We start from the raw sequence: 26,600 nt of genomic DNA, 5'->3' as shown, positions 1-26,600 counted from the left end.
CGGCATCTCTGTTTCTGTGGGTGCGAGGGCCCTGGAATCTGCGTTCCTGACCAGTTCTCAGTGAAGCGGACCCTGTGGCTCCAGAGTCCCCATGTCTGGGCCACCCGTCCCCCTTAAAAGCGGCACGGGGTCTGGCTGAGTGTCGCTCAGAAGGAGCGGTCCTGCAGGGGGTGGGGGGGGGGGGGCAGTTCCCGAGTGACCTGATGCCTACTGGGGTGTGGGGTCCCGGGGGGCCCCCCGCCTCCCAGTTGCCGCCTGGGTACACCGTGGCTCCCTCTGAGCCCACTGGGTCTGAGTTTCCTGCCATGTCATCAACGGGGCATGAGTCAGTGCCCCCCACGCCCCGTCCAGCAAGCTCAGGGGCCCCCGCGTGACTGCCTGGGTCCCACATGGGCATGGGCCGCTCTCTGGCCTTTCTGGGGTGGGCTGGGTCCTCGCACCCCAGCACTTGCTAGGGAAGGAATCCAGCGGTGTCCTTCAGCGAAATTTGAGGCAGGTGGACAGGGCAGCACTGAGCCAGGTGCTGGCCACTGGGAGCGTCTGGGGTGAGGACTAGTCCTGACCCACGCCGCCCAGGCACTGTCCTCCGCTCCACACCGGCTCACGTAGCCGGCAGGACGGCTCAGTGAGGCAGGACAGTGACCGCCACCATCTGACCAGGAAGCAGGGTGTGGCGTGTCTGCTGACAGCCTGAGGTCATGTGCTGTGAAGTGGCATCTTGGTCTGAGCTGGGCTGCAGTGGGCCTCTGGCTCTGTCCACGGGCCTGGACCCTCAGAGCTGGGGCATCTGGGGGCCCCCGGGACAGAGGGCATCACTCTGGTTCTGGGTGGCAGCTCCAGGCATGCCCAGCTGGTCCTGCTGGGGACGGACCCAAGGACATGGGGAATGGGGTGTCTGCTCGTGGACTCAGAGTGGGCCTTCACCCCCCGGGGCTCAGAGTGGGCCCCCCACCCCCGGGGGGCTCAGAGTGGGCCTTCACCCCCCGGGGCTCAGAGTGGGCCCCCCACCCTCGTGGACGCAGAGTGGGCCCCCCACCCTCCTGTGCTCAGAGTGGGCCCCCCGGGTTGTGTCTGGGCCCCGGGCCGGTGGTCGGCAGCCCTGTGGGCAGCGTGGTGCGGCGCCCGCCTGCTCCGTGTCAGCTTGTACCCGGCCGGGTGACGGTGCTCGTTCTGACATGTGGTCTCTTCTGTGTGTGTACGTGTGTCCTGGCTGCCTCCGCCTTTAGCGTTTCGTTTGGAAGTGACACTAGGTACAGCTCACTTTTCTCTTCCGCGCCCGCTGGCCCACCCTCTCTGGTTTCCAGTCTCCTCTCCCCTCTGATGTCCGCCCCACTCCCCGCCCGCCCTCCGGTCCCTGCTGTCCTCCCCTCCTCCCCGTGGGTCTGCCTCCTTGTCGTGCCCGGCACTGGCCCCGCCCTGTCCGCTGCTTCTCCCGTGGCCCAGATGCCGCGGAGACGGGGCAGCGCCTTCGCCGCCCTGCCGTCCATTCCCCTGGGCGGGGCTGGCCGTGCGGGTGCGTGTGCGGCGCCCCGCTTGCGCTGACATGTTCTCTGCCGCGTCTTCGTGGGGATGCTGGGTGGAAACCGGAGAAGCTGGGGCTGCCAGGGCTCGCAGAGCGGCCACGCTAGGGTTTGAGGCAAATTCCCATCTCATGAGTGACGGGCCTCGACTCACGCCGGGACTGAGGCAGGGTTAGAACGATTGAGAGCAGAAACTGTCGAGTAACAGGAAAGCCGGCCAGAGTGGCGGCCACCACTCGTCTGGCCCCTGAGGCTGCCCCGAGCCGCCCGCAGCGTGGGTTCCTGGCCACGGTGCTCATGCCCCGGTCGTTGCTTCCTGACTTACAGCCTGGGGACAGAAAGAAGCACCCGCCGCCTGCTCTGTGCTCTGTGGGGCCCAGCCGTGGCCGCAGGGGCTGTGCTGTCTTTGGGGGGCTGCCCCGGTTTCCACCCCCAGCATCATTCCCAGGGCCGTCAGTTGGGGAGGAGATGCTGCGGAGAGCTCTACAGACCCGCAGGCTCCCTTCGGGTCCAGGGAGAGACCGTGTGCCTCCTTACTCAGGCTCAGGGGGTCCCTCGCCTCTCCTCTCCCACCAGTGATCACAGCCCCTCTTCCCTCCACCCTCCCATCCCCACTTCGGCTCCAGAGTCCCCGGCTGAAACCTCCCATCCCCCAGGGTGGAGCTGAGAGCGCTCCAGGGCTCCTCCTGGTGGGGCGTCCAGAGCCCCCAACCCAGGCCGGTCCTGAGTAAGGAGGGGTCTGTCCTCCCTGGACTCCGGCCCCAGCGGCTCGCCCTGCAGGTTGCCCACACGTCCGTCTGTCTTTGTGTGTCTGCATGTCCCCATCCCCGCCGAGAGCACACCACGCTCCGTCATCTTTCTCCCTCATCTCTGCTTCCTTCTAGAACCTTTTACCAGTTTGAGGCTGCGTGGGACAGCTCCATGCACAATTCCCTCTTGCTGAACCGGGTCACCCCTTACCGAGAGAAGATCTACATGACCCTCTCTGCTTATATCGAGGCAAGAAACCTGTGCCCAGATCACCCATCTCCCCAGCCTGAGTTGCTGGCCAGAGGACAATAAGGATGCTTGTTAGTCCCACACAACCATGGTCAACCCTGTTGTCTTCTCAGAGGGCTTCTTGAGTCCTTCAGTTAAATCTGTGTACTTTTAGTGGGAGTGCTCAGAATTAGTCAATTCCTCTATCTTTAGTGTGTGGGTTTGTCCTTGGGGTTGCAGCACCAGCAGACATTGCATCTATGTTCCAGACAGCACAAGAACAGAAGCCTCCGTTTCCCCATCCCAAGGGTTTCTGGCTGTGACTTGCTTGGAAGCCCAGGAGGAGGCTGGGGGTGTGGGCATTTCTTGCTGGTGTGACAGCCAGCGGAGTGGTAGAGACTGAGGTACCCACCCTCCCTCACTCCCTACCCCCAGAGTCTAATTATTGTGGCTGTAACATGGGGACCAGTGTGACCGCCCCACGGGATGAGGTTTGCTCAGCTGAGCAAACACTGGTAGAATATTGCCCAAGACCCCAGGACACATCCGCTTTTGTCAGTTGTCAGCCTGGAGCTTCAGGAAAACCAAAGAACCTGCTGTTTAAGTCAGCAGCTCGCTCGTTGGGCAGTGATCTCCTGTGGGCTTTAGGGTTGACCCGTGGGCGCACAGACAGGGTCCGGTCAGATCCTCACAAACATTTTGGGGAGTGTGTCATCCCAGTTTCATGGTGAGAAGGCTGAGGCCCATGTCTGGGATGTCGGGGTGTCCTGCAGGGACACCTGGCCCCTGGCCCCCGGCAGCTCCAACAGAAGTTGGTTCAAGGTGGGGGCAGAGACTCTCCTGGGCTGGGGCTGTCCCGGGGACGGGGGAGGGGGAGGGTCTGTGGCTGCGGGCGGTGTGGCTCTTGGGCCTACCCGCAGAGGACAGAGGACAGCCCCCCAGCTGGGTTGGCCCGGGCGTGCCTGGGCTGAGCCCACCTCCCCCGCCCCCACAGATGGAGAACTGCACGCAGCCGGCCGTGGTCACCAAGGACTTCTGCATGGTCTTCTACTCCCGCGACGCCAAGCTGCCCGCCTCACGCTCCATCCGCAACCTATTCGGCAGTGGGAGCCTGCGGGCCTCGGAGAGGTGAGCCCGCCAGGAGTGCACTCCGGCCCATCTCGCTTGCACCACTGGAGGAGGCCTCTGCGCACTTGTGGGGATGCGGATGTTGTGTTGGGGGGGCGGGAGAGAGCTGGGGTCTGCCTGCCAGGTGCAGCAGGAAGGCCTGTGTGTCCACTGTGGGGTCCCTATGGGTGGCCCCGGGTGACCTTCCTCCGCAGCAGCCGCGGGGCCCTGTTGCTGGGCCCTGGGGGAGGTGGGGCAGAGGGACCCTGGACGGCATGTCCCCAGGGACGTGTGCAGAGCCAGGCCTCCCGGCACCCAGGGGGTTGGACCCCAGGCCCAGTGTTCTCTTCTGCATTCTTCGGGGAGAGGAGGAAGGCAGTGGAGGGACCCTGCCCCAGGAGCGGGGACACCCAGGGTGCCAGGACCCTGCTGGTCACCTTCAGTGATGCTCACACACCCCGTGTTGTGGGCGGCCGCCCCCGGGGGCACAGCCGGGAGGAAAGAGCGTGGGGGTCCTGGATGGCCATGACCCCATGACCCTGTCGTCCAGGAGGTCACCTTGGGACCACGGGCCCCCCTCCATGAGCGGGTTAGTGGGGTGTCCTAGGCAGAGTCAGAGGCCCCAAGAAAAAGGGGGCCAGCGGGGGCCTGGGTCGGGGACCCTGACCTCCCAGCCCCCACTGCCTGGCGTGCGGGCCATGTGACTGTGCCCAGAGTGCACGTGATGGTGAACAGGCGCCCGGCCGTTGCCACGCGGGTAACAACACCTGGCTCCCCTCCACAGCAACCGCGTGACGGGCGTGTACGAGCTGAGCCTGTGCCACGTGGCTGACGCGGGCAGCCCAGGTAGGCGTCTGCCCTGCGCCCTCTGCCCCGGGGTGGCGGGGCCCCGACGGAGAGCAGGCAGAAGGGAGCCGGGGCACATCGGGTGACGCCGGCTACGCTGCCGTGCGGGGAGCCCCTCACGTGGAGGCCCTGGGGGCCGGGGGACGGTGGGGGCCAGGGATGGTGGGGGCGGGCGCGGCCCCCAGGGTGCGCCACGTCCACGGCCCGTGCAGGCATGCAGCGGCGGCGCCGGCGGGTGCTGGACACGTCCGTGGCCTACGTCCGCGGCGAGGAGAACCTGGCAGGCTGGAGGCCGCGCAGCGACAGCCTCATCCTGGACCACCAGTGGGAGCTGGAGAAGCTGAGTCTCCTGCAGGAGGTGAGGGCCGGGCCCCACCTCCCCCCCCCGGCGCCCCCCGGACCCCCGTCCCTGCCCCGACCGCGCTCGCACGCCCACCTGTCATGGGGCTCAGGGCCTCAGGATGGCCCCCGGCTTCCGGCGGAACGTTCGTCCTTGGTCCAGCCTCAGATTGGGGGGCGTGTAGCGGAGACGAGAAGGACACTGGGAGGAGAACTGGGTGGCGGCGAGGCCCTCTGGTGGCTCCGGTCAGGACAGCCCGTGTCCAGCAGCGGGCACTGACCACCGGCCAGGGCAGCGGGTGGAAAGAGGGCATTGGGGTCTGCATCCGTCCACGCTCTGGGCCCTTCCCGAGGCTGCGCCCCTGGAGCTCGTCCGTCCGCTCGCGCTAGGGCGCGGGCAGGTCTGCGGGCTCCAGGTCGCCCACCACGGCCGGCGGAGCAGCGGGCTCTCCCGGGCCTGCCAAGGGCCAGGGGCTCAGCGCGGCCACGCCCTCCCCGCCCGGCTGGCGCAGTGAGGCCATGCTCGCGCTCCTCGCAGGTGGAGAAGACGAGACACTATCTGTTGCTGCGGGAGAAGCTGGAGACGGCCCAGCGGCCCGGCCCCGAGGCGCCATCCCCCGCCTCCAGCGAGGACTCTGAGGCCCATGGCTCGTCCAGCGCCTCCTCCCCGCTCACGGCCGAGGCCCGGCCGGCATCCCTGGAGGCGCCCAGTGAGAGGCAGCGGGAGCTGGCTGTCAAGGTGGGAGGCCACCCTCCCGGCCCTTCCTGGTGCAGGCAACCGCTGGGACCTGGGAGGACGAGGGTCCCAGAGTCATCTTGACCCCGTCCCCACCCCGTCCAACCCACAATGGGACTCGGGCACTGTTTGCAGCCTCCTCCCCCAAGCGGTGACCTGCCCCCCCCTTGAATGCTTGCAGTGACGGGAAGCTCACCACCTCCACCAGAGCCGGCCCTTTCTGCCGCTGGTTGGGCCACAGGGAAGGCTGCCTGCACTTCGTGTGCCCCCACCCCCTCCTTTGCCCAGGCCCCAGCCTGCCACAGGATTCCTCAGATGGCCCCATCCCCTGGGAGTCCTCCTGCGGTGCCCGGCCCCTCGGCCAGCCGCCCGCGTCCACGTCCGAGCCGGGTCCGGGGGCTCCTGACCGGGCGTTTGCTCTCCCCGCAGTGCTTACGGCTGCTCACCCACTCCTTCAACAGAGAGTACACCCACAGCCACGTCTGCGTCAGCGCCAGCGAGAGCAAGGTGGGCACGGGGCGGGGGCACCCTCTCCCAGCCCAGGGGGATGCCTCCGAGCTCAGGGATGGAGGCCAGAGCCCATCAGGGCAGAAGCGGGGCGCCCTCCTCTGCCCACTGTCCCCAGTAGCAGCCCCGTCCCACCTGGCCTCACCCCGCTCGCTGCACCTGTCCCGGGCGAGTCCAGCTCCTCCTTGGTTTCCATCCTCACCCGGGGCCCATCAGGGCCGGCAGCCTTGGGCCTGTCCCCTGGCTCTGTGCTGCCCTCCAAACAGCCTCTGGAGGGGATCCTGCCCGCGCCCTCACTCGGCCCTGCGGGCGACCTGCCCTCTGCCCTCTGGCTGGTCTCTCCCTCTGTCCAGAGCTCCTCTTGCTGTGGCCGTGGGGCCACACGTGCTGATGTCGGGGCTCAGAGGCTACGCCTTCCTCAGTCCTTTCCCAGGGGTCCTCCGTTCCCCCGAGGCAGAGCCCGAAGCCCTGGGTGGGGTGGGCAGGGAGGGTCTGGCCTGCAGTAGGGGTGGGGGGTGCCCCCCCACGGGGGCCCCGCACTGGCCCAGAGAATGCCGTCTCCTCCGCAGCTCTCCGAGATGTCGGTCACGCTGCTGCGGGACCCGTCCATGTCCCCGCTGGGGGCCGCCACGCTCACCCCCTCCTCCACCTGCCCCTCCCTGGTCGAGGGCCGCTACGGGGCCTCTGACCTAAGGTACGTGCGCGCCGGGCCGGGCCGGCACAGCCTGAGCCTACAGGAGCGAATGGCAGGGTGTGGGGGGCAGCGGGGGGCGTCTGGGGGCGGCATGCAGCAGGGCAGGGCTCATGCTGCTTGTCCTGGGCCACTTTCTGCTAAAGCGTAAATTTAAACTGTGCTCTTCTATAAGGCTGGGAACAGGTCAAAACACTGAATGAAAGGCCTTTCCAGTAGCAGATGGAATAGTGGAAAAGCGGTGACAAAGCAGAGACTCGGGGCCCTTTGGGTCCACTGACTTCTGCTGATGTGGGAGCCCCCTGCTCACACCACCCGTGTCTGACCCCCAGATCTTGTAGCTCCTCGGGGTCTCTTTCCCCTGACTGAGAAAGGCGTGAAGCCCTCTGGGCCGCATCCTGAGACAGGCCGCCTCGGCCAGCGCGTCGGCCCCTTGGGCCAGGTCGTGGACCACCCGCTCTCTCCACGCAGATGGTCCCTGAGGAAGCCGAGTCAGCCTCGGTCAAGACCAGGAGCCGCTTTTCTGGGGTGGGGGGCCAGGGCGCCCCTGGAGAAGGAGCCGGTGGTGGGCGGACCCAGTTGGGTGCCCCAACGGCCCCGGCAGGTGATGCTGGCCCCGAGGAGCCCACCGAGGTTCCCGGGCCCTCCAGGAGCGTCCTGGCACCGCAGCAGCTTCACTCTGCTCCCCCAGGACCCTACAGCCCTGCTCCCGGCCGGCCAGCCCGGAGCCTGAGCCCCTGCCCGAGGCAGATGCCAAGAAGCCCCCCTCCCCTGCACGGGCAGCAGAAGCCGACAAGGAGCCCCAGCGCCTGCTGGTGCCCGACATCCAGGAAATCCGCGTCAGGTGTGTGGGGGCCCCCGCCCAGCCGGCTCCTGAGGACCCCAGCTCTGCTTCTGCAGGGACGGCAGCCGCCCCGACCGGGGCAGTGCTGGGGGCCAGGAGACCACCCCCTGACCTGGGTCAGTGCAGGAGGTCAGGAGACCACCGCCCCCAGACCTGGGGCAGTGCTGGGGGTTGGGAGACCGCCCCCTGACCAGGGGCAGTTCTGGAGGCCAGGAGACTGCTACCCCCATGTGGGGCAGTTCTGGGGGTCAGGACACTGCCCCCCTAACCTGGGACAGTGCTGGGGGCCAGCAGACCACCCCTCGATGTGGGGCAGGGGCAGCTCTGTGCTGTAGTCAGACCAAACCCCCCCAGACCTAGGGCAGGGGTGGAAAACGAGCTGAGGTGGAGGACAGGAGGGTGGCCCAGAGCCTGGACCGGGCTGGGGCCCAGTGGGAGGCTGTGGGGGGGAGGGGGGGAGCCTGGAGGGAGGCTGCGGGGGGCCCAGTGGGAGGCTGCAGGGGGCCAGGTGGAGGCCGTGGAGAGGTAGTTTTGACACGTCGCCACCCTGCAGCCCCATTGTCTCCAAGAAGGGCTACCTGCACTTCCTGGAGCCGCACACGGCTGGCTGGGCCAAGCGCTTCGTGGTGGTGCGGCGGCCCTACGCCTACATGTACAACAGCGACAAGGACGCCGTGGAGCGGTTCGTGCTCAACCTGTCCACCGCCCAGGTGGAGTACAGTGAGGACCAGCAGGCCATGCTGAAGGTGCGCCGCGCCACGGCCGGGCGGGGAGGGTGGGAGCCGGGCCCAGTCCCCCACGGGCCGCGTCCCCTCACCGCATGGCCGAGGCAGTGTGACTGGACGTCACGGGTAGGGGTGTGGGGCTCAGCCTCTCGTGTTCCGGGGTCACTCTGCCCAGCCGTGGGGCGCGCCATCCTGGTGATGACCAGCAGTGAGGGGTGGGGCGAGCATGGATACCAAGGATGCCCCGTTTGATGGCTCATGACACAGTCCCTCCTCCAGAGACACCCACAGAGGGTGTCAGGAGCCCTGCAGGCCAGCGGGGCGCTTGGCCCAGAAGTGCAGCCTCCTGCCCCCAGCTTTGCCCCTGACCCTCCCGCGGACTCCTCCGCTGCCCCTTCTCCGACACCCCCACCCCGACCCCCGAGGAGCAGTGGCCACCCCGGGCTGAGCGCGGGAGGCCTGGCGCCCCTCACGGCGGCCTCCTCTGCAGACCCCCAACACGTTCGCCGTGTGCACGGAGCACCGGGGCATCTTGCTGCAGGCCAGCAGCGACAAGGACATGCACGACTGGTTGTACGCCTTCAACCCCCTGCTGGCCGGGACCATACGGTACGTCCGCCTGCGGAGGGCCTTGACGGGCGCCTGGGGCCCGCCCCGTGTGTGGGTCCCTGAGGCCTCCAGAGTCCACGGTCGGCTGGCGGGAGGGCACCTCTGTGTCAGGACCACCAGGCCCTGGGTGGCCGAGCCTCGCCCCTGGCGGGGGACCTTTTAAAGGAGGCTGTGGGGGTGGGGGGCTGCTCCCACCGAGTCCCAGGGGCAAGAGGCAGAGGGTACGTCTCCCGGGCAGTCAGGGAGGCAGGGGCGTGCCCGTGATGCCCCTCATGCCAGCCTGCAGGCGCGCACGGCCCTCTGACCACCGCTCCTGTCGGCCCCGCAGGTCCAAGCTGTCCAGGAGGAGGTCTGCCCAGATGCGGGTCTGAGCCCAGCCTCCCGCAGGCCCGGCCCCGTGTCCCATCATTGTCACCGTCTGTGTCAGCGCCGCCCAGCCCCGCCCGCCTCCTGGGATGCCCGCCCCGCCGGGGACCTGCCACATGACCTGTCCCAGCAGAGGCCGCACGTGTCGTCCTTTGTTTCTGCAGGAGGCGCCCCGGGTGGGAGGAGCTGGGAGGCGCCAGAAAGGCGGGGGGCAGCAGTCACGGGGCGTCGCCGCCGTTCTAATATTTTTTTAAGCATAGACAGACTTATAATTAATATACGCTAGTTAGTGACGTTGAGACAGTTCCCTCAGACATTAACGATAAGACTGTGTTCTATTTATAAGTATTTATTTCTAACGCCTTCACGTAGACCTGTAGGATTCAGATGGACCCGCCCCCTTGTTCCCACACACCTCCCAAGCCTCTCGGGGACAGACGTGTGAGGGCGGCTCCCTGGGGGCCACGGGGACGTGGAGCTGGACAGATGGCCCCGGGGATGCACTGCCGTGGCCGCAGCTGAGGCCTGTCCCCACGCACGCGGGGCCGGCGTGGTCCCGGGGCCTGTGTGTGTGTGCGTGTGTGCGTGTGTGTCGGGGGTGTGCTGCCTGAAGGCCGAGCAGCACAGGTGTGTCTTTGCACCAGGAGTAGAACGCGTGTCTCACCTGGACGGCAGCCCCTGAGCCGTGACCGCTGGGGGACGCTTGCAGCGCATCCCTGGGAGCGGGTGGGGGGCCCCAGGCGCCCGGTCTGGGGTGAGAGGGTCAAGGTGGTGCCCGGTGTCCGGGCCAGCCGGGGGCGGGGCTGGGTCTACGAGAGGCTGTGGGCAGCGTGAGCCCCAGGTCGCCGTGGGCCCCTCTCTTGCCAGGAGAGGAGTGTTCGGGGGTCCCGGGGGAGACTGGCGGCCAGTGCCAGCGCTGGGTCATCCGTCTTCCAGGAGCCTTTTCTTGTGCCCGAGGGTGTCACCGTGTCTGGTCTGGCCTCTCATGATGATACCCATCTCGTCCCCTCTTCAGACTCTGTGCCCGAGGGTCACCCGGCCTGAGGGTCTGGTCGGGGAACCCACTGGCCTGGGGTCTTCGGGGAGCTGTTCCTCCTCCCAGAGACACGGCCGGCCCCTCTTCAGCTCAGGGGAGAGCAGCCACAGCACAAGCCCCGTCCGCTCTGCGGCACCCAGAGCAGGTGGCAGAGGGGGAGGGTCTAGACGAGGACCGAATGCCGTCCAGAAACCGGAGGCCCGAGCGCGCCGGGGTCCCTGGAGGCGGAGAGCAGAGAGCAGGCTGACGGCCGCTCCGGAACCAACACTGAGCCAGCTTCGCGGGCAGGGGGAGGACGCACGGGTGAGCTCTGGGGGTCAGTCCCGAGTGCCCCGCTGTCCTGCGGGGAGACTGGGGCGCAGGGCCCGGCCATGGCCCCTCAGGTCAGCCAGCCTGAGGCCATGGCCTCGCCAGGGTCCAAGGCCCTGTCTGGGGGCAGGGTGCCTGGGGCCAGCCAGCCTGCAGAGCCCCTGCTGTGCGGGGCAGCCTGAGGGACTTGCCCGCATCCGGGGCCCCCACGGCCACGGGGGCCACCACGGCTGCTGCGTCCTGCCATCCCAGCGGGGACGTGGCGCTCAGGGTGTCCCTGCCCATCTCCACCTCCTGCTCTCGGCCTGGGCCCAAGAGCTCCGTCTGCGTGTCGGGAAAGCCGCTGTCCCGGGCCAGGTGCCATGGGAGCCAGCACAGGGGGTCTGGGACCCCGTTCCGCCGGTGACACAGGGGGCCGGTCTGGAGGCCCGGGGGTGGGCGCAGACGGGAAGGTTGGGTGCAGGGTCGTGCTGCATCCCCGAGGGGCGGGAAGGATGCAGGGAGCCACCTCTCGGACGGGCTTTGTTTCGGTGCTTGAGGCTGCTCGGGCTGCAGCTGCTGTGAATTTGGGGGTGTCCCCGCGTCCCCTCCAGGAAGGGGGGCACACCTTCGGCCCCACTGGGGGCACGCTGGCGGCCCTGGGCAGAGCCCCGGGCGGGAGAGTCTGGGTCCTGGTGAGTGGGCTGGGTGTCAGGGGCAGGTGTTGAGAGACTTGTCAGTTTCAAGGCCTCTGTGCTCGGGGTGACTGTTCTTAAGATGCCAGCATTTCGTTCTCTGACAATGCGCACACACACACACACACGCACACACACACACACGCACACACACCCAGCACGCTGACTGCGGTGATCTCCCGTCAGTCCTGGACCCCCTCAGCGCCCCTGGGCCGGATGAGGCAAGACACCCAAGGAGGGTCCCTGAACGTCGCTGATGTTACGGCCCGAATGGGGCTGCCACGCCGGTCCCCGTCAGCTCTCCCCAGCTTGGGAACCCCAGAGGCCCCCTCCTTCATCCCCTGGGACAGACACGAGGCTGCGGCCTCTCCCCAGACCCAGGCCTCCTGTGGCCAGCCGTTCCCCGAGTCCCCCGTGGCTTGTACATATGTGCTTGTGTGGCCCCTGCACCGTGACCGCCATCCTGATGTAACGACTAGTTCCCTGGTGTCCTGAACCTGAGTGTTAGGCTCTTGGCTCCTGCCCATGTGTGTGCACTTAAGCTCTGTCCAGTTAAGAAATAAAATGGCTCTTTATGCAACACCAGACCCACGGGCCCCTGCTCGGCTTTATTCGTGTGTTGGTCTGTTTGCTGGGGACTTAACTAGCCGCAGGGCCAGCTGTCCAGCATGTCTGGAGGTAGCATGCGCCTCCCAGTGCCAGGCAGAGAGGGGAGAGCGAGCCTTGAGGGGTGGGAGGTGCCAGGTGGTGTTTATCGCGGGAGCATCCACCTGCTTCCCTCAGCACTGGCTGCACCCGTCTCAGCAGCTCCAGGTGCCCTCGGGTACGCCAGCCCTGCTTACTTCCACCCTCAGCCCAGGCAACTTCAAGTCCTTTCACGTGGTCAGCATTACCTCATAATCAAACCGGATGAAGACATTCCATGAAACCATAGACCAATGTCCTTCTTCAACACAGAAACAAATCCCCTCAATAACATCTCACTAAGGGCATGGCAACTCACTCCAGTATTCTTGCCTGGAGAACCCCATGGACAGAGGAGCCTGGTGGGCTACATTAGTCCATGGGTCGCAGAGTCGGACACGACTGAGCAACTTCACTTCACAAGGGCATGGCAACTCACTCCAGTATTCCTGCCTGGAGAACCCCATGGACAGAGGAGCCCGGCAGGCTACAGCCCATGGGGTCACAGAGAGGCAGACACAATCGAAGCCATGTAGCACGCAACGCACACTGCATCTCACCAAGTTGAATGTAGGGGTACGCAGAAAGGCCGATGCCCCATGACCTAGGTGGGTTTATCCTGGGAATGCAAGCACGGTTCAAGAGCTGATCATTCTAATTCACTGTATTAAGCTAACAAAGGAGAAATCACATCATCTCTATAGACGCAGAAAAAGCATTTGATGAAAATCCAATATCCCTTGCTAATCAAAACTTGAAGTAGAGGATAACTTCCTTAACGTGGTGAAGTGTGTCCACACTAAGTCTGTAGGTCACATCGTGTGTGTGTGTGTGTGTGTGTGTGTGTGTGCGTGTCTGCTCACTCAGTCGTGTCCGACTCTCTGTGACCCCATGGACTGCAGCCCGCCAGGCTCCTCTGTCCGTGCAATTTTCCAGGCAGGACTGGAGCGGGTTGCCTTGCCTTCCTCCAGGGGCTCTTCCCAATCCAGGGATCGAGCCCGTTTCTTATGTCTCCTGCACTGGCGAGCGGGTTCTTTACCACTAGTACCACCTGGGAAGCCCAAGCTAGCATCATACTCAACAGCAAAAAGTGAAGACTTAACGCTTAAGACTGGGCACAGGACAAGGATGCCCTCTCTCATCACCCCTATTCAGCAAGGTAGTGGAGCTCCTGACCAGGGCAGTAAGGCAAAATGAAAGAGGAGGTGCACAGATCAGAACAGAAGAATGGCGCAAAAGGCAGTAAGTTCTGAATGAATATCACAAAAATCTGCTATAATTAATACGAGTTAACCAAGCCTGCACAGTGCAACGATAATGTACACTCATTTTATTTATGTTTTATTAAAGTACAGTTGACTATGCTTAAGGTGTACATCAATGTGACTGTTATATATGCATATATATGAATACACACATATATGTATATTCTTTCTCAGATTCTTTTCCATTATATGTTATTACAAGCTACAGAATAACAAACACAAATTTTATTTTTATATGCTAGCAATAAACTGTTGAAACTTTGAATTTAAAAAATAGCACCGTTTATATTGGCGGCTTCCCTGGTGGCTCAGATGGTAAAGAATCTGCCTGCAATGCAGATTCCTGGTTTGGGAAGAGCCCCTGAAGAAGGAAATGGCTACACTCTCCAGTGTTCTTGCCTGGAGCATCCCGTGGACAGAGGAGCCTGGCGGGCTACAGTTCATGTGGTCACAAAGAGTCAGACACAACTGAGCAAGTAAGCACACATTTATAATAGCAGCAAGAATGTGAACTACATATGTATAAATCCTAACAAAATATATGCAAAATCAATATGCCGAAAGCTATAAAACACATGAGATAAATCAAAGACCTAAGTGAAGTGAAGAGTTACATTCATAATTAGAAGATTCAATATTTATTAAGATGTCATCTCTCCCCAAATTGACTTTTAAATTCAACGTGATCTCAATCAAAATTCCTGTAGATATCAACCACCTGATTCTAAAATTTATGTGAAAAGTAAAGGCACTAGAATAGCTAAGACAAATTTGGCACAGAAAAATAAAAGCTAGAAAAGTCACAGTATCCATTTTGACCTATGAATCTAAGGGGATTGGGACAGTGTATTTTTTTAATTGGAATTTAGTTGCTTTACAATGCTGTGTTGGTTTCTGCTGTAGAGCAGAGTGAATCAGTCACATACACACACATACCCGCCCTCTTGGGCTGCCCCGCACCCCACGCCCACCCTCCCATCCTTCTGGGGCATCGCTGAGCGCCGAGCTGAGCTCCCGGAGCTGCCCTACAGAGCCCCGCTAGCGTCTGTTTTACACCCGGATCCCGCACTCCACTCCCCCCCACGTCCACACATCTGTCCTCTACGTCTGCATCTCTATTCCTGACCCGCAAAAATGTTATTTGTACCATTTTTCTAGATTCCAGGACAGTGTGGTATTGGTGAAGGAACAGATACATAGATCAGTGCAACAGATGTAACCAGCTGACACTTTTTACGAAGATGCAAAAGCAATCAACGGGGAAAGGATAGGCTTTTCAACAAACAATGCTGGAACAGTTGGATTTTGATATGTCTTTTAAAGTGAATATAAACTTACCACTTATGCAAAAAGTAACTCAAAATGTTATGTAAAATCTAAATCTATAAAATTTCCAGAAGAAAATAATATTACAAGGAAACCAGGATACAAAGCTAGGCATGATGTTGTTGGATGTGACACCGTAAGTCCTATTCACAAAGAAAGAAATGCAAGGGTGAACTTTATGACAGTGAGGAAGCTTTTGCTCTGTGAAGGAAAATGAAAAGACGACCTACAGATGTGGAGAAGATATTAATAAATCGTACCTCTGGCCCAAGACTTGTCTCCAGAATACATTAAGAATCCTCCCAAATCTCTGATAGGAAAAAAAAACAACCCAACTTAAAAATGCTAAACAATGCCACTACTCACATACTTAAAGGGCTGAAATAAAAAACAAGAAGTGAAACCTGACGATATCGAGTGTTGGTGAGAAGCAGCAACTGGAACGCTCCACTGTTGTTTGTGAAGCTGCAAAAGCTGCAGTCACACCGGACAAGGGTTTGGGACTTTCTTAGAAAGTTAAGTGTACACTTTCATACGACTCACCAGTCCCACTGCTGGGCATCTACCCTAGAGAAACGAAAAACCGTGCCTTAGAGAAATGGATACACAGATGTTTAAAGCAACTACTCATTGTTGCCCCCAAGTGGGGCAATATAGAATCAAAATTAAAAGTTGGTGGCCTGCCTGTGTACCAGCAACAAACAGCTGGAATTTGACATTTTAAAATCACCATTTAGAGCAGTGCCAAAAAAAAAAAAAAAAAAAAGAAAGAAATAAGGTGTAGAAAACAACAAAATTCTGATGAATCAATGGTGTAAGTAAATAGACATTCTGTGTTCACTGATCGTAAGACTCGCTGCTGTAAAGACGTGGGCTTTGCTGGTTGGCCCTATAGACGCAGTAGGGCTTTTCAGGAGGTGCTAGTGGTGAAGAACCTGCTTGCCAATGCAGGAGATGCAGGTTCAGTCCCAGGGTTGGGAAAATCCCCTGGAGGAGGGCGTGGCAACCCACTGTAGTATACAACCTCCCACAGACGAAGAGCCTGGCAGGCTGCAGTCCATAGGTTTGCAGAGCTGGACACACAGACTCAATGCCTCCCCAGTCACACTGCAGGGGCGCCAGTCAGATATCGACAAACTGAATCCAAAATGTGTTTGTCAAGGCCAAAGACCCCAAAGAGCCAACACTGAAGAAGAGCAAATTTGTAGGACTCACACCACCCAGCTTCAAGACTTACCATAAGCTTTCAAAACTCAGGATCGGGACTTGCCTGGTGGTCCGGCAGCTTAGACTCACCCTCCCAATGCAGGGGTCCCAGGTTCGATCCGTGGTCGGGGAACTAGATCCCACATGCCGTAACTAAGAGTTTGCATGCTGCAACAAAGATTAAAGATCCCGCGTGCCACAATTAAATAAATAAAAACAAATGCTTCATCAAGATAGTGTGATGCTGGTGATCGAGCAGACAAGTAGATCAAAGGTACAGGAGAGCCGAGAAATAGACCCACACAGAGTCAGCTGATTTTTAAAAGGAACACAGGCTGTTCAAGGGCAACAGGACAATCCTCTCAGCAAATGGGGCTGGAGAAAGGGATGCCCAGAAGCAAAAAGCATTTTAAAGAATCTGGTCACAGATCTTACACTTCTCACAAACATTCAGATGCTAAGTCAAAATGGATCTTGGACCTAAATGCAAAACAGAAAGCTAAAACTTCTACAATTACTTATCAGCGTTAAGACATGCCTAGGACCTGGGCTTCCCAGGTGGCTCAGATGGTAAACAAAGCAAGTGTTAGTTGCTCAGTCATGTCCAACTCTTTGTAACCCCGAGGGCTGGGTCTCACCAGGCTCCTCTGTCCATGGAATTCTCTAGGCAAGAATACTGGAGCAAGTAGCCATTTCCTTCTCCAGGAGATCTTCCCAACCCAGGGATCGAACCTGGGTCTCCTGCATTGTGGGCAGACTCTACCGTCTGAGCCAGAATCCGCCTGCAATGCAGGAGTTCCGGGTTCGATCCCTGGGTCAGGAAGATCTCCTGGAGGAGGGCATAGCAACCCGCTCCAGTATTCTTGCCTGGAGAATCCCATGGACAGAGGAGCCTGGTGGACCACAGTCCCTGGGGTCACAAGGAGTCAGACACGACTGAGCGACTAAGGACAGCACACCAGGACCTGGGAGGAAATGCTTGGAAAACAATTATCGAACAAAAGACTTGTCTTCAGAGCATGTGAAGAATTACTATAATTCAGTAATGAAAAAGATACGCAACTCAGTAAAAAACAAAAAGCATTTGAGTGACCAATAAGTAGGCTCCTGACAATGTGGTCACATCACCTGTCATCAGGGGAGTGCAGCCTCCCACCACAGAGAGAGCAGACACCAGGGGCAGAGACTGTGGGTGTCTTCACTGCATCGCGGGGTTTGTGGACACCTCCTGCCTGGAAGATCAGCTGCTGTGGCCCTACCTTGGTCTCCTACCTTGCTCCTACTGTTGTTGAGTCCCTCCTTTGTGTCCGACCCCACAGACCGCAGCACGCCAGGCCTCCCTGCCCATCACCAACTCCCGGAGTTTACCCAAACTCATGTCCATTGAGTCGGTGATGCCATCCAGCCATCTCATCCTCTGTCGTCCCCTTCTCCTCCTGCCTTCAGTCTTTCCCAGCATCAGGGTCTTTTCCAATGAGTCAGCTATTTGTATCAGGTGGCCCAAGTATTGGAGTTTCAGCTTCAGCATCAGTCCTTCCAGTGAATATTCAGGACTGATCTCCTTTAGGGTGGACTGGTTGGATCTCCTTGCAGTCCAAGGGACTCTCAAGAGTCTTCTCCAACACTACAGTTCAGAAGCATCAATTCTTCGGCGCTCAGCTTTCTTTGTAGTCCAACTCTCACATCCATACATGACCACTGGAAAAAACCATAGCTTTGACTGTACGGACCTTTGTTGGCAAAGTGATGTCTCTGCTTTTTAATATGCTGTCTAGTTTTGTCATAGCTTTCCTTTCAAGGAGCAAGCATCTTTTAATTTCGTGGCTACAGTCACCGTCCTCAGTGATTTTGGAGCCTAAAAAAAAATCTGCCACTTTCTACCTTTTCTCCATCGATTTGCCATGAAGTGATGGGACTGGATGCCATGCTCTTAGCTTTTTGAATGTTGAGCTTTAAGCCCGCTTTTTCACTCTCTTCTTTCACCCTCATCAAGAGGCTCTTAAGTTCTTCACTTTCTGCCATTAGAATGCTCCTGGGAACGTAAATGCTACAACCACCTTGTGGGAAGTAGCAACAGAGCCTCACAGAATTAAGTATTGTCCTGCCCTGTGATTTGGAAAGATTCTTTAGCTACTTACCACCACCCCAAAACCAAAAACACTTGTCTACAAGGACTTACACGAACTTACTGAGAGCAGCTTTATTTGTATTGCAGGGGAAAAAATGGAAGAAAACCTAAATGTTGGTTCATTATCAGAAAGATGGATTAACAAGTTGTGGTTCAGTCATGGAATGGAATTCCATTCAGCATTAAGTAGGAACAAAACTCTGACACTGGAAAGCAAACCAGCCCACCTCCCTGCCGGCCCCCACATGGAGACACAGGGCTGACACAGGACTCGGGCTACACGGGAGGTCCCCAAGCCTCTGTGAAGCAGAGCAGGAAGCCAGATGCTCCTGATTGGGGGCGGGGCCCACTGGAAGGGACGGGGCTTTCTGAGAGCGCACTCAGCCTGGGTGACCCGCGGCTGTGCGTGTGTCTCACGGGTGAGAGTTCACTCTCAAGATAGGTGTGCTGCACACCATTTAAGTTTTATCTAAAAATATGAGGTATCTAGAAATACAGCCAATTCAGGCTGATGGCTCAGTGTGGATTACCATCCAACTCCAGGCGGGATGTCTGGTGGTCAGTGTTCGCTGTGTTCCGACCCCGGCAGGCCCTGGCCGCCTGGAGACCAGGCCCCATGGGGGAGCCGCGGGTGACCAATGGGTAAGGCGGAGGCCCAGGGCTCCAAGGTGGATGGGAGGTCCCCTCAGGCACTCATGCTGTGTGTGGGCCTGAGGGAAGCCCGGGGTCCACGAACACAATCGGTAACCTGTAACAGGAAGAGAAGAGTTTCACTGAACCCAAACTGAAGACTATCATCCGGGAAAAAGCTTCCCAGGTCACTCCGAGGGAGTGCTCCAGAGCAGTTCTATAACTCGTTGGGACAAAGAACATCAAACAAGTCAGGGACGTGTCCCTTCATACCCACCCGGCTCCTCTGTCCATAGGATTCTCCAGACAAGTGTACTGGAGCGGGTTGCCACGCCCTCCTCCAGGGGATCTTCCCGACCCGGGGATTGAACTCTCATCTCTTGCTTCTCCTGCATTGCATGTAGGTTTTTTACTGCTAGTGCCTCCTGGGAGGCCCCATATCCCTTTAAGTTTTCAAAAAAACAGACCGGCTCGTACATAGCGAGTCAGTGTGTCCTCAGCACCTGAGAGGGAGTCTTATTGTTAAAGAAGGGCCAGGAAGGGAAGCATTTAGCCTTTATTTTTAACATGGACATTCTTTGTTTTCAGTTCAGTTCAGCCGCTCAGTCGTGTCTGACTCTGCGACCCCATGGACTGCAGCACGCCAGGCGTCCCTGTCCATCACCAACTCCCAGAGCTTGCTCAAACTCACGTCCACCGAGTCGGTGATGCCATCCAGCCCTCTCACCCTCTGTTTTTATTTATTCATTTATTTTTGGCTGTGCTGAGCCTTTGTTGCTGCCCAGGCTGCTCTCTGGTTGCGGTGCTCCGGCTTCCCATTGCGGTGTCTTCTCTTGCCCCGGACCACGGGCTCTAGGGCACGCCGGCTTCAGCAGCTGTGGCTCCGGGCCCGAGAGCGCAGGCTCAGCAGTCATGGAGCACGGGCTTAGTTGCTCCGAGGCATGTGGGATCTCCAGAACACAGCAATCAAACCCGTGTCCCCCGTATCAGCAGGTGAATTCTTTACCACTGAGCCGCCAGGGAAGCCCCGGACATTCTTTCCTTCTGGTCAGTGCACCCTTTCCTTTAATAATTAAACCAGAGGTACAATGTATGTTTGCTGGACCACAAACAGGCTATTCCTGTTAGCATCAAGTTCAAGTTAACTCAGGAGGATATATGTGTATGTATAGCTGATTCACTGTGCTGTACAGTAGAAATTAACATTGTAAAGCAACTACACTCCAATAAAAATCAATTTTAAGACAAGTTAACTCAGGTAAAAGCGAGAATGACTTCCTAGCTCCTCAGTCCGTGAGCGTTTCTTTTATCACCAGCTTCAGTGCACCAGGTCGCTGCAGCTTCGAAAAGGCTCCCTGCTCCTTGGAGAGGGTGGGGGCCTGGCAGAAGGGAAAGACAGACACCCCATGCCCAGGCTGGAGTCTGGGGGTGTGTCTGCCTCCTGGGTGAGGTTGGGGCCCTGGGGACCTTCCTGCTGGGGTTGGCCTCACCCCTCTCCCGGGGCATGGGGTGGGGAGACGGGGGCACCAGACGCCTTCCCACCTCCGGGAGAGTTCTGAACCCCAAGGTTATCTGCCAGGACAGCCGAAACTGTCAGCCCCTGTACCTAAGCTGCAGGTCTCTGCCCCCCGCCTCACCGCCCTGGGCCTGGGCTCTGGGGGGACAAGCGCTGGGTGGGGAAAAGACAACAGATGGAGCTGTGAGGGGGCGGGGATGCGGGCGTCAGAGGCAGGTGAGGGGGCGGGGATGTGGGCATCAGATGGCAGGGCCCCTCTGCATAGCAAGAATCCTGGGGAGGGCAGAACGGAAGCCTCAGCTGGTCTTGGGCCACACACCCCCCCATTAGAAGTGCAGTGACCTGCTCAGGGAAATGCGTCCCCAGCTGAGGCACCGTCGGGAGCAGGGCCTTGGGTGGGGAAACCGGTGCTGCTGCAGGAAGCAGGTTAGCGTGGGCGCGGCCAGCAGCAAAGGCGTCCAGGCCCGGCCCTCAGCCTCGCACGCGCAGCACTCTGCAGCCCCAGGCCCAGCCGAGCTCCTCTGGAGGAAACTCACCCTGATTTGGAGGGCATTTCTTTCATCCTGGTGGCTCAGCTGATAAAGACTCCGCCTGCAATGTGCGAGACCTGGGTTCAATCCCTGGGTCAGGAAGATCCCCTGGAAAAGGGATAGGCTACCCACTCCAGTATTATGGCCTGGAGAATTCCATGGACTGGAGAATTCCACAGAGTTGGGCACGACTGAGTGACTTTCACTTTTGTCTTTGGAGTCAAGCCCCTGGGAAGGAGGACAGGGACAGCAGGTCAGGGCGGCAGGGATGTGAGAGACAGAGCAGCAAGGGTGGAGGGCCGGGGGCCTCCAGGTGGGCTTGAGGGGGCGTCACCTGGACCCCTTCCCCAGCAGCGGTGGCCGGACATGAGGCCTCTGCCTTCAGAGACCCGGCTCCTCTGCTCAGAGCCCCCTCCCCCTTCTGCAGGGGGCAGGCAGGGGCAAGCCACCTGTCTCCCCTGGGGCCCCTGCCCAGGGACCCCTCCGCTGCCCTACGCCCGCTACCTTGGCCCCTGCGGGGTGTGGCTGTGTCCTGGAGACCTTGACTTTGACCTTCAGCAACAGCGCCCCCAGCCCCTGGCTCAGTCCCCCTCCCCCGGAAGCCTCCTCCACAGCCGGCTCCTGCTCTCTGCTCCAGCTCAGGCCTGCGGGCCGGGGTATAGTGCACCCTGAGGGCCCTGTGCCCGGCTCGGGCCTCCCCTCCACACCCTCTGAGCCTCGCTCAGCCTGTCCCCTTGGCCTGGAGTGACCACTGGGCCAGAGGCGGCCTGGCAGATCCAGCGCCCCTGCTCCTTCAGGTCCTGAGGTCACTGTGGAGCGTCCGTGACCACGACCTGGGCTGTCTGTCCTTGCAGCCTGGTTGGTGTCCAGCAGAGTCACGAGCAGAGCCCCGGACTTCCAGTCCCTCTGACTTGGGAGCCAGGGCCCAGTGATGTCCTTGGGCCAAGGCGCTCACCTGGACTCCAGTGGGGTGTGGAGAAGGGTTCACAGGGGACCCCACTTGCCTGGATCGGGCCGTCTCTTCCAAGTTCACCATGTGCTGGGCCTGCAGGAAGCCCCCGAAGCCCCCAAGCAGCCCTTTTGCTCAAGACTAACTCACAGCTTTGCTAGAAATGCAAGTCACATTCCCACCCTCCAGGCAGAAGATCCAGGGCAGTAAGTCCCCTTCTCGGGAACCTTGAAGCTGCGAGCTTTCAGAGGTGCAGATGTCTGTTTCGTCAGCGTCTGGTGTGAGCCAAGGCAGCGCGCCCTCCGTCTCCTGTTGCTGACGACCCTTCAGCTCTACCGTCTCCCCCTCCTCTGTCTCCTCCCGCCAGTAACACTCCTTGCTGTTCACTCAATGCTAGCCCTGTGTGCCAGCTGTTGGTATGTACTACTGCACTTTTCAAGGCACTGTGTGTACTGTAAGGTTGACATGTTTTTGTTTGTTTTTTATGTATTGTTTGTGTTAAGAGTATTATAAAGGGCTTCCCTGATAGCTCAGTTGGTAAAGAATCTGCCTGCATTGCAGGAGACCCCGGTTCCATTCCTGGGTTGGGAAGATCCCCTGGAGAAAGGGATGGCAACCCACTCCAGTATTCTGGCCTGGAGAATTCCCTGGACTGTATAGTGTGTATATATAGACTGTATATTTGTGTGAAGAGTATGATAAGCCTATCACAGTACAGAACTATGTAGCCATCGTGTGGACTACAGACGTGCTCTCAAAACGGAACCTGTTCGTGTGCAGGGGACTTACTGCATGAGGTGACGTGGGTCCGTCTCTGCAGGCTCAGCTTCCAAGGTGCCCAGTGCAGCCCTGCCAGGGCGCCCCCTGCTCCCCATACGGGGCTCCTGAGCCAGCACACGGCCACCCTCCCGAGGGAGCTGGTGCCCGGGGACCCTCACCCAGGCGCGGATGGCACAGGCGCCTGCCGGGAGCTGCCCGGTGGAGCCAGGAGGCCGGGCTGAGTCACGGAGCCCCGGTGGCTTTGGGGAGCAGCACCCGGAGTGCCCGAGGGGGGCCGGGTGTCCGCGGAGGACGCCCAACTGAGGGGCGGGCCGGGGAGGCACTGCGGGTGGTGCAGGTGTGAGGCTCCCACGGGCCTCCCTGCCCGACACGTCAGCTCAGGCGCCTGCCAGCCGTCCTTCTGGAGCCTCCAGGCTGATGGCCAGTCTGAACGTGTCCCTCTGCTTCTTCCTCGCCACCTTCGCCCTCTGCCAGGCGGCCAGGAGGGCGGCCAAGGCCCTGCTCCCCGGGGGCGCCTACGCCCACTTTGCCCGGGAGGCGGCGGGCACGGCCCAGCTGGGGGCCTGCTGCCTGGAGATGCGGATGCTGGTGGAGCTCGGGCCCTGGGCAGGGGGCTTTGGCCCCGACCTGCTGCTCACCCTGGTCTTCCTGCTCCTCCTGGTGCACGGGGCCACGCTGGACGGGGCCTCGGCCAACCCCACGGTGTCCCTGCAGCGGTTCCTCCTGGCCGAGGCCTCCCTGCCCGGCACGCTGCTGGAGCTGGTGGCGCAGGCGCTGGGCGTGCAGGCGGCCGGCGCCCTGACGCGGCTCTACTGGGCCTGGGGGCTCAGCGACCTGCACGTGCTGCAGAGCCTCATGGACCCGCACTGCAGCTCGGCGCTGCGCACGGCCGTGCCCCACGGCGCCCTGCTCGAGGGCGCCTGTGCCTTCCTGCTGCACCTGGTGCTCCTCCGCCTCCAGGGCAGCCGCGCCGTCCACAGGGCGCCGGCCGTGGCCCTGCTGCTCACCGCCGCGGCCGGCACAGGTGAGACCGGCCGCCCATCCCGGGGCCGCTTGGCCACCCAGGAGAGGAGCTGCAGGCCGGCACGGGGCCTGGGGTGGCCATTGCCTGGGCATCTGCTGGGGGTGGTGGCCAGCCAGGCGGGACTCAACGTGCTGGGCAGGGACGGGACCCCAGTCGGACAGTCCTTCCCGGTTGGGTCTGTCCGCACCCCGAGCTGCTCCTGTTCATCCTGGGAAGCTGACGCCTGAGGCGGATGGGGGGTGAGGAGGGGGGCTGCCGCTTCTTTGGGGCCCAAGCTCTGGTCTGGAAGCTCCTGCGTCCTTGGTCACCCCTCCTGGAGGCCCAGGGCTGCTGTTTCCTCCTCACCCCCTGCCGCTGCCTGCTGCGCCCACCTGTCACTGTGAGGCAGCCCCCCCAGTTCTCCCCGCCTCCCTCCTCCCTCGTCTCCTCCCTCGTCTCCTCCCTCCCCTCCTCCCCTCCCTCCTCCCCTCCTCCCTCCTCCCCTTTTCCCTCCCCCCTCCTCCCCTCCCTCCCCATCTCCCTCCCTCGTCTCCTCCTCCCTCCTCCCCTGTCTGGGATCTCCCCCGCACACCCAGGCCGAGCCTGCTGACCAAGCTCCCGTGGGCCCCTGAGCCCCCGTGGAAGCCGCCCTGGCTCCCCCCAAGGCGCAGGCCCAGCTCTGACCCTGCCCAGGGGAGTCTCTGCCCGCCGGTCCTGTTGGAGGCCCTGGGGCTGAGGGACGCTGGCGCTGCTCCGCGTGGCCCCCGCTGGCCCCGCGCACCCCTCTCTGCTGCTGTTTCTTTGTTCGGCCAAGTCTCTCTCCTCGCTGTTCCTGTCTCTCCATCTGTGTCTCCCAACCTCTCTCTCTTTCTACGACGCCCTCCCGCGGGCATGGAGTGTGCAGAAGATGGCTGGGGAGCCGAGTCCACGCAGGGATGAGAGGTCGGGAGACCCTCCTGTCCAGCTGCTGCCTGTCCTCTGGGCGGCCTGCCTCCCGGTGTCCCCACGGCACAGGGCGATGGAGCCAGGCCGCCCCCACCAGGCCTGCCGGGGCGACTGCCGGATGGGGGTGGGTGGTCCGGCTGGCGGCACAGGCGGGCCAGGACTGATGTCTGCACTTCCCTGCAGCCGGTCCCCTGACGTCCGCCTTCCTGAACCCTGCGCTGGCCGCCTCGGTCACCTTCCGCTGCTCGGGGCACAGCGTGCTGGAGTACATCCAGGTGTACTGGCTGGGCCCTGTGACAGGTGAGGGGCGCCGGGGGCCCCGGGGGTCCCGGGGGCAGGGGCAGTTGGCCCAGTCTGTCCTCTGGGGACAGGGGCAGCCCACAGCGCGTCCAGCTCGCTGGCTGGGGTCGAGGCGGGGGCTGCTCCTGGGGCCTCCCCCAGGGTCCCCGGAGGGGGTCCTTGCAGGGAAGCTGGAGACGTGGGCATTTGGAATAGAGCGTTTTGGCCCCAATCCACATGGGCGCTGGCTGGACGGGGTGGGGCTGCCCTTCAGAGCTCTCGGCTGGCCCAGGGACCACAGCGAAGTGAAGGCTGGGGACAGCAGGGCCACTCACCTGAACCCAGGCTGGCGCGGGAAGCCTCGCCCTCTCTGCGACTGCAGCCTCCCTGCCCCCCACCCCCGGGCGTCCGGGGCTTGCGGGTGCATCAGTCCCATCCCAGCCTGTCCTCCCTGTCCACCGCGTGTCCCCCGAGAACGACAGCAGTCACACGGCGTTGGGGTCCACTCTGCTCCAGGGAGACCTCGTCTTAATGTAACTACTCACACCCGCCGAGACCCTATTTCAGGCAAAGTCCCACTGTGAGGTCAGGGAACGACCTGAATCCGGGGAACACCACTCCAGCCTTTGGCCCCACAGCTGCTATGGCGACACTGGTGCTGTCAGGACCCCTCTGGGAGCCGCGAGGGGCGGAGGCTGGGGGGCCAGAGCCCGTGTGCACACACCGGCTCAGTTCAGGCAGGCGGCGTCCTGCCCTCGGGGGGATGAGTGTTGGCCAGCTAGGGGTCCAGGGTCCTCCGCTCCGGAAGCTCTGGGCAGAACCTGGGGGCGAGGGGTTGGCCAGGCCCCACCCCTGACCCCCGGCCCCCTGGTCCCACCTCCACACTCGCCACCCCGTGGATGACACGCTAGCATTGGGAGACGGCCCCGGGAGGAAGGGCCGAGACTCAGGCACTTGTGCCCGGAACACGGGGCCCAGAGCGTGGTCAGCGAGTGCACACGGTTCCGGGTCCCCACCAACCCCCGGGGGGTCGGTCCCAAGGGGAGTGGATGCTGGCAGGAGCCGGGCCAGGGCAAGACCTGGCCCCGTCTGCAGGCCCCTGTCCACAGAGGGTGTGGGGCGCGGGGTCGGGCCGTCTCAGGCCCGGGGAGCCCCCGGCTTCCGTGTGACCCTCGCTCTCCCACAGGCATGCTCCTGGCCGTCCTGCTGTATCATGGCCGCCTCCCTCGCCTTTTCCAGAGGAACCTGCTTTACAGTCAGAAGAGCAAGTACCGGGTCCCCAGAGGGAGGCCTGTCCCGGGGCCTGGAGGCAGCCAGACGCCTGAAGAGGGGAGCAGAGGATGCGGGCCCCGGTAGTGGGGGGCAGGGGGGCAGCCACTGAGTTCCAGTCACACCGGCTCTGTCCCTGTGAGCAGGGAGCTAGGGCCCGACCGTGGCTGGACCCCGGGGGCTCCCTGAGCTGAGGGCAGGGGGCAGACCTCCAGCCCCTTCCTCCCCAGAAACCACATGTCAATAAACCGTCCCTAAGACCTGCCGTGTCCCTGGGCCTGACAGGCTGGTGAAGGGCAGGCCGAGTGAGGCGGGGCGCAGTGCCGCCTGCCCTTCCCTTCGCAGGGGGTCTCTGGTGCCTCTTCTATACAGTCGTCCTTCAGTCACTCAGTTGCATCCGACTCTTTGTGGCCCCAGGGACTGCAGCACGCCAGGCCTCCCTGTCCATCACCAGCTCCCAGAGCTTGCTCAAACTCATGTCCATTGAGTCAGGGATGCCATCCAACCATCTCATCCTCTGTCATCCCCTTCTCCTCCTGCCTTCGATCTTTCCTAACCAAAATCAAAGGTAAGACCTAGGAGGAGAGGCCACGGTCCAGGGTGAGCACACCCGGCCTTGAGGTGGACTGTTCCACTGCTGGTGACTGGTTGGCTGGACACACCCCAGTGGGCAGCTGCTGGGGATGGTCAGGGTGATGGCTGGAGCCCGTGGCTGCAGGGGACACGGGACACCCAGCCCTACCCCACCCCCAGCACCCTGCCGCCCTGAAGGCCCTCATGGCCAGGCACGCACAGCGGGGCCC

General features: G+C 61.3%; 2 protein-coding genes across 4 annotated transcripts in view; both read left to right on the top strand.

The window, feature by feature from the left end:
* KIF1A (kinesin family member 1A) overlaps positions 1–11,872 on the top strand; it is an 85,908-nt gene extending 74,036 nt beyond the window's left edge. For 2 of the 3 annotated variants that reach the window (XM_061122657.1, XM_061122656.1), the window contains 11 exons: positions 2,405–2,519; positions 3,493–3,626; positions 4,390–4,451; positions 4,664–4,809; positions 5,329–5,529; positions 5,956–6,033; positions 6,603–6,727; positions 7,416–7,568; positions 8,122–8,314; positions 8,784–8,902; positions 9,231–11,872. In XM_061122657.1, the coding sequence (XP_060978640.1) occupies positions 2,405–2,519; positions 3,493–3,626; positions 4,390–4,451; positions 4,664–4,809; positions 5,329–5,529; positions 5,956–6,033; positions 6,603–6,727; positions 7,416–7,568; positions 8,122–8,314; positions 8,784–8,902; positions 9,231–9,273 (1,369 nt within the window). In that variant the 3' untranslated portion in view covers positions 9,274–11,872. Of the gene's footprint in view, positions 1–1,226; positions 1,251–2,404; positions 2,520–3,492; positions 3,627–4,389; positions 4,452–4,663; positions 4,810–5,328; positions 5,530–5,955; positions 6,034–6,602; positions 6,728–7,415; positions 7,569–8,121; positions 8,315–8,783; positions 8,903–9,230 lie in introns of all 3 variants that reach the window. The other variant, XM_061122655.1, reaches the window with a different exon arrangement.
* Positions 11,873–22,718: 10,846 nt separating this feature from the next.
* On the top strand, positions 22,719–26,025 carry AQP12A (aquaporin 12A). Its single transcript, XM_061120154.1, has 4 exons — positions 22,719–22,841; positions 22,878–23,325; positions 24,433–24,549; positions 25,715–26,025. Exons 1-4 carry the CDS (start codon positions 22,719–22,721, stop codon positions 25,882–25,884), a joined length of 858 nt encoding a protein of 285 aa, XP_060976137.1. The 3' UTR covers positions 25,885–26,025.
* Positions 26,026–26,600: the final 575 nt, after the last annotated feature.

This window comes from Dama dama, chromosome 20 (genome assembly GCF_033118175.1).
Source record: "Dama dama isolate Ldn47 chromosome 20, ASM3311817v1, whole genome shotgun sequence".
NCBI lineage: Eukaryota > Metazoa > Chordata > Mammalia > Artiodactyla > Cervidae > Dama > Dama dama.
Note: the sequence above shows the minus strand (reverse complement) of the source record. Positions and strands in the feature narration are given on the sequence as shown.

Coding starts and splice junctions, on each gene's coding strand:
- AQP12A (XM_061120154.1), top strand. CDS start 22,719: ATGGCCAGTCTGAACGTGTCCCTCTGCTTCTTCCTCGCCACCTTCGCC. Junction 22,842..22,877: donor CCCACTTTGCCCGGGAGGCG/GCGGGCACGGCC, acceptor TGCTGCCTGGAG/ATGCGGATGCTGGTGGAGCT. Junction 24,550..25,714: donor CTGGCTGGGCCCTGTGACAG/GTGAGGGGCGCC, acceptor GCTCTCCCACAG/GCATGCTCCTGGCCGTCCTG.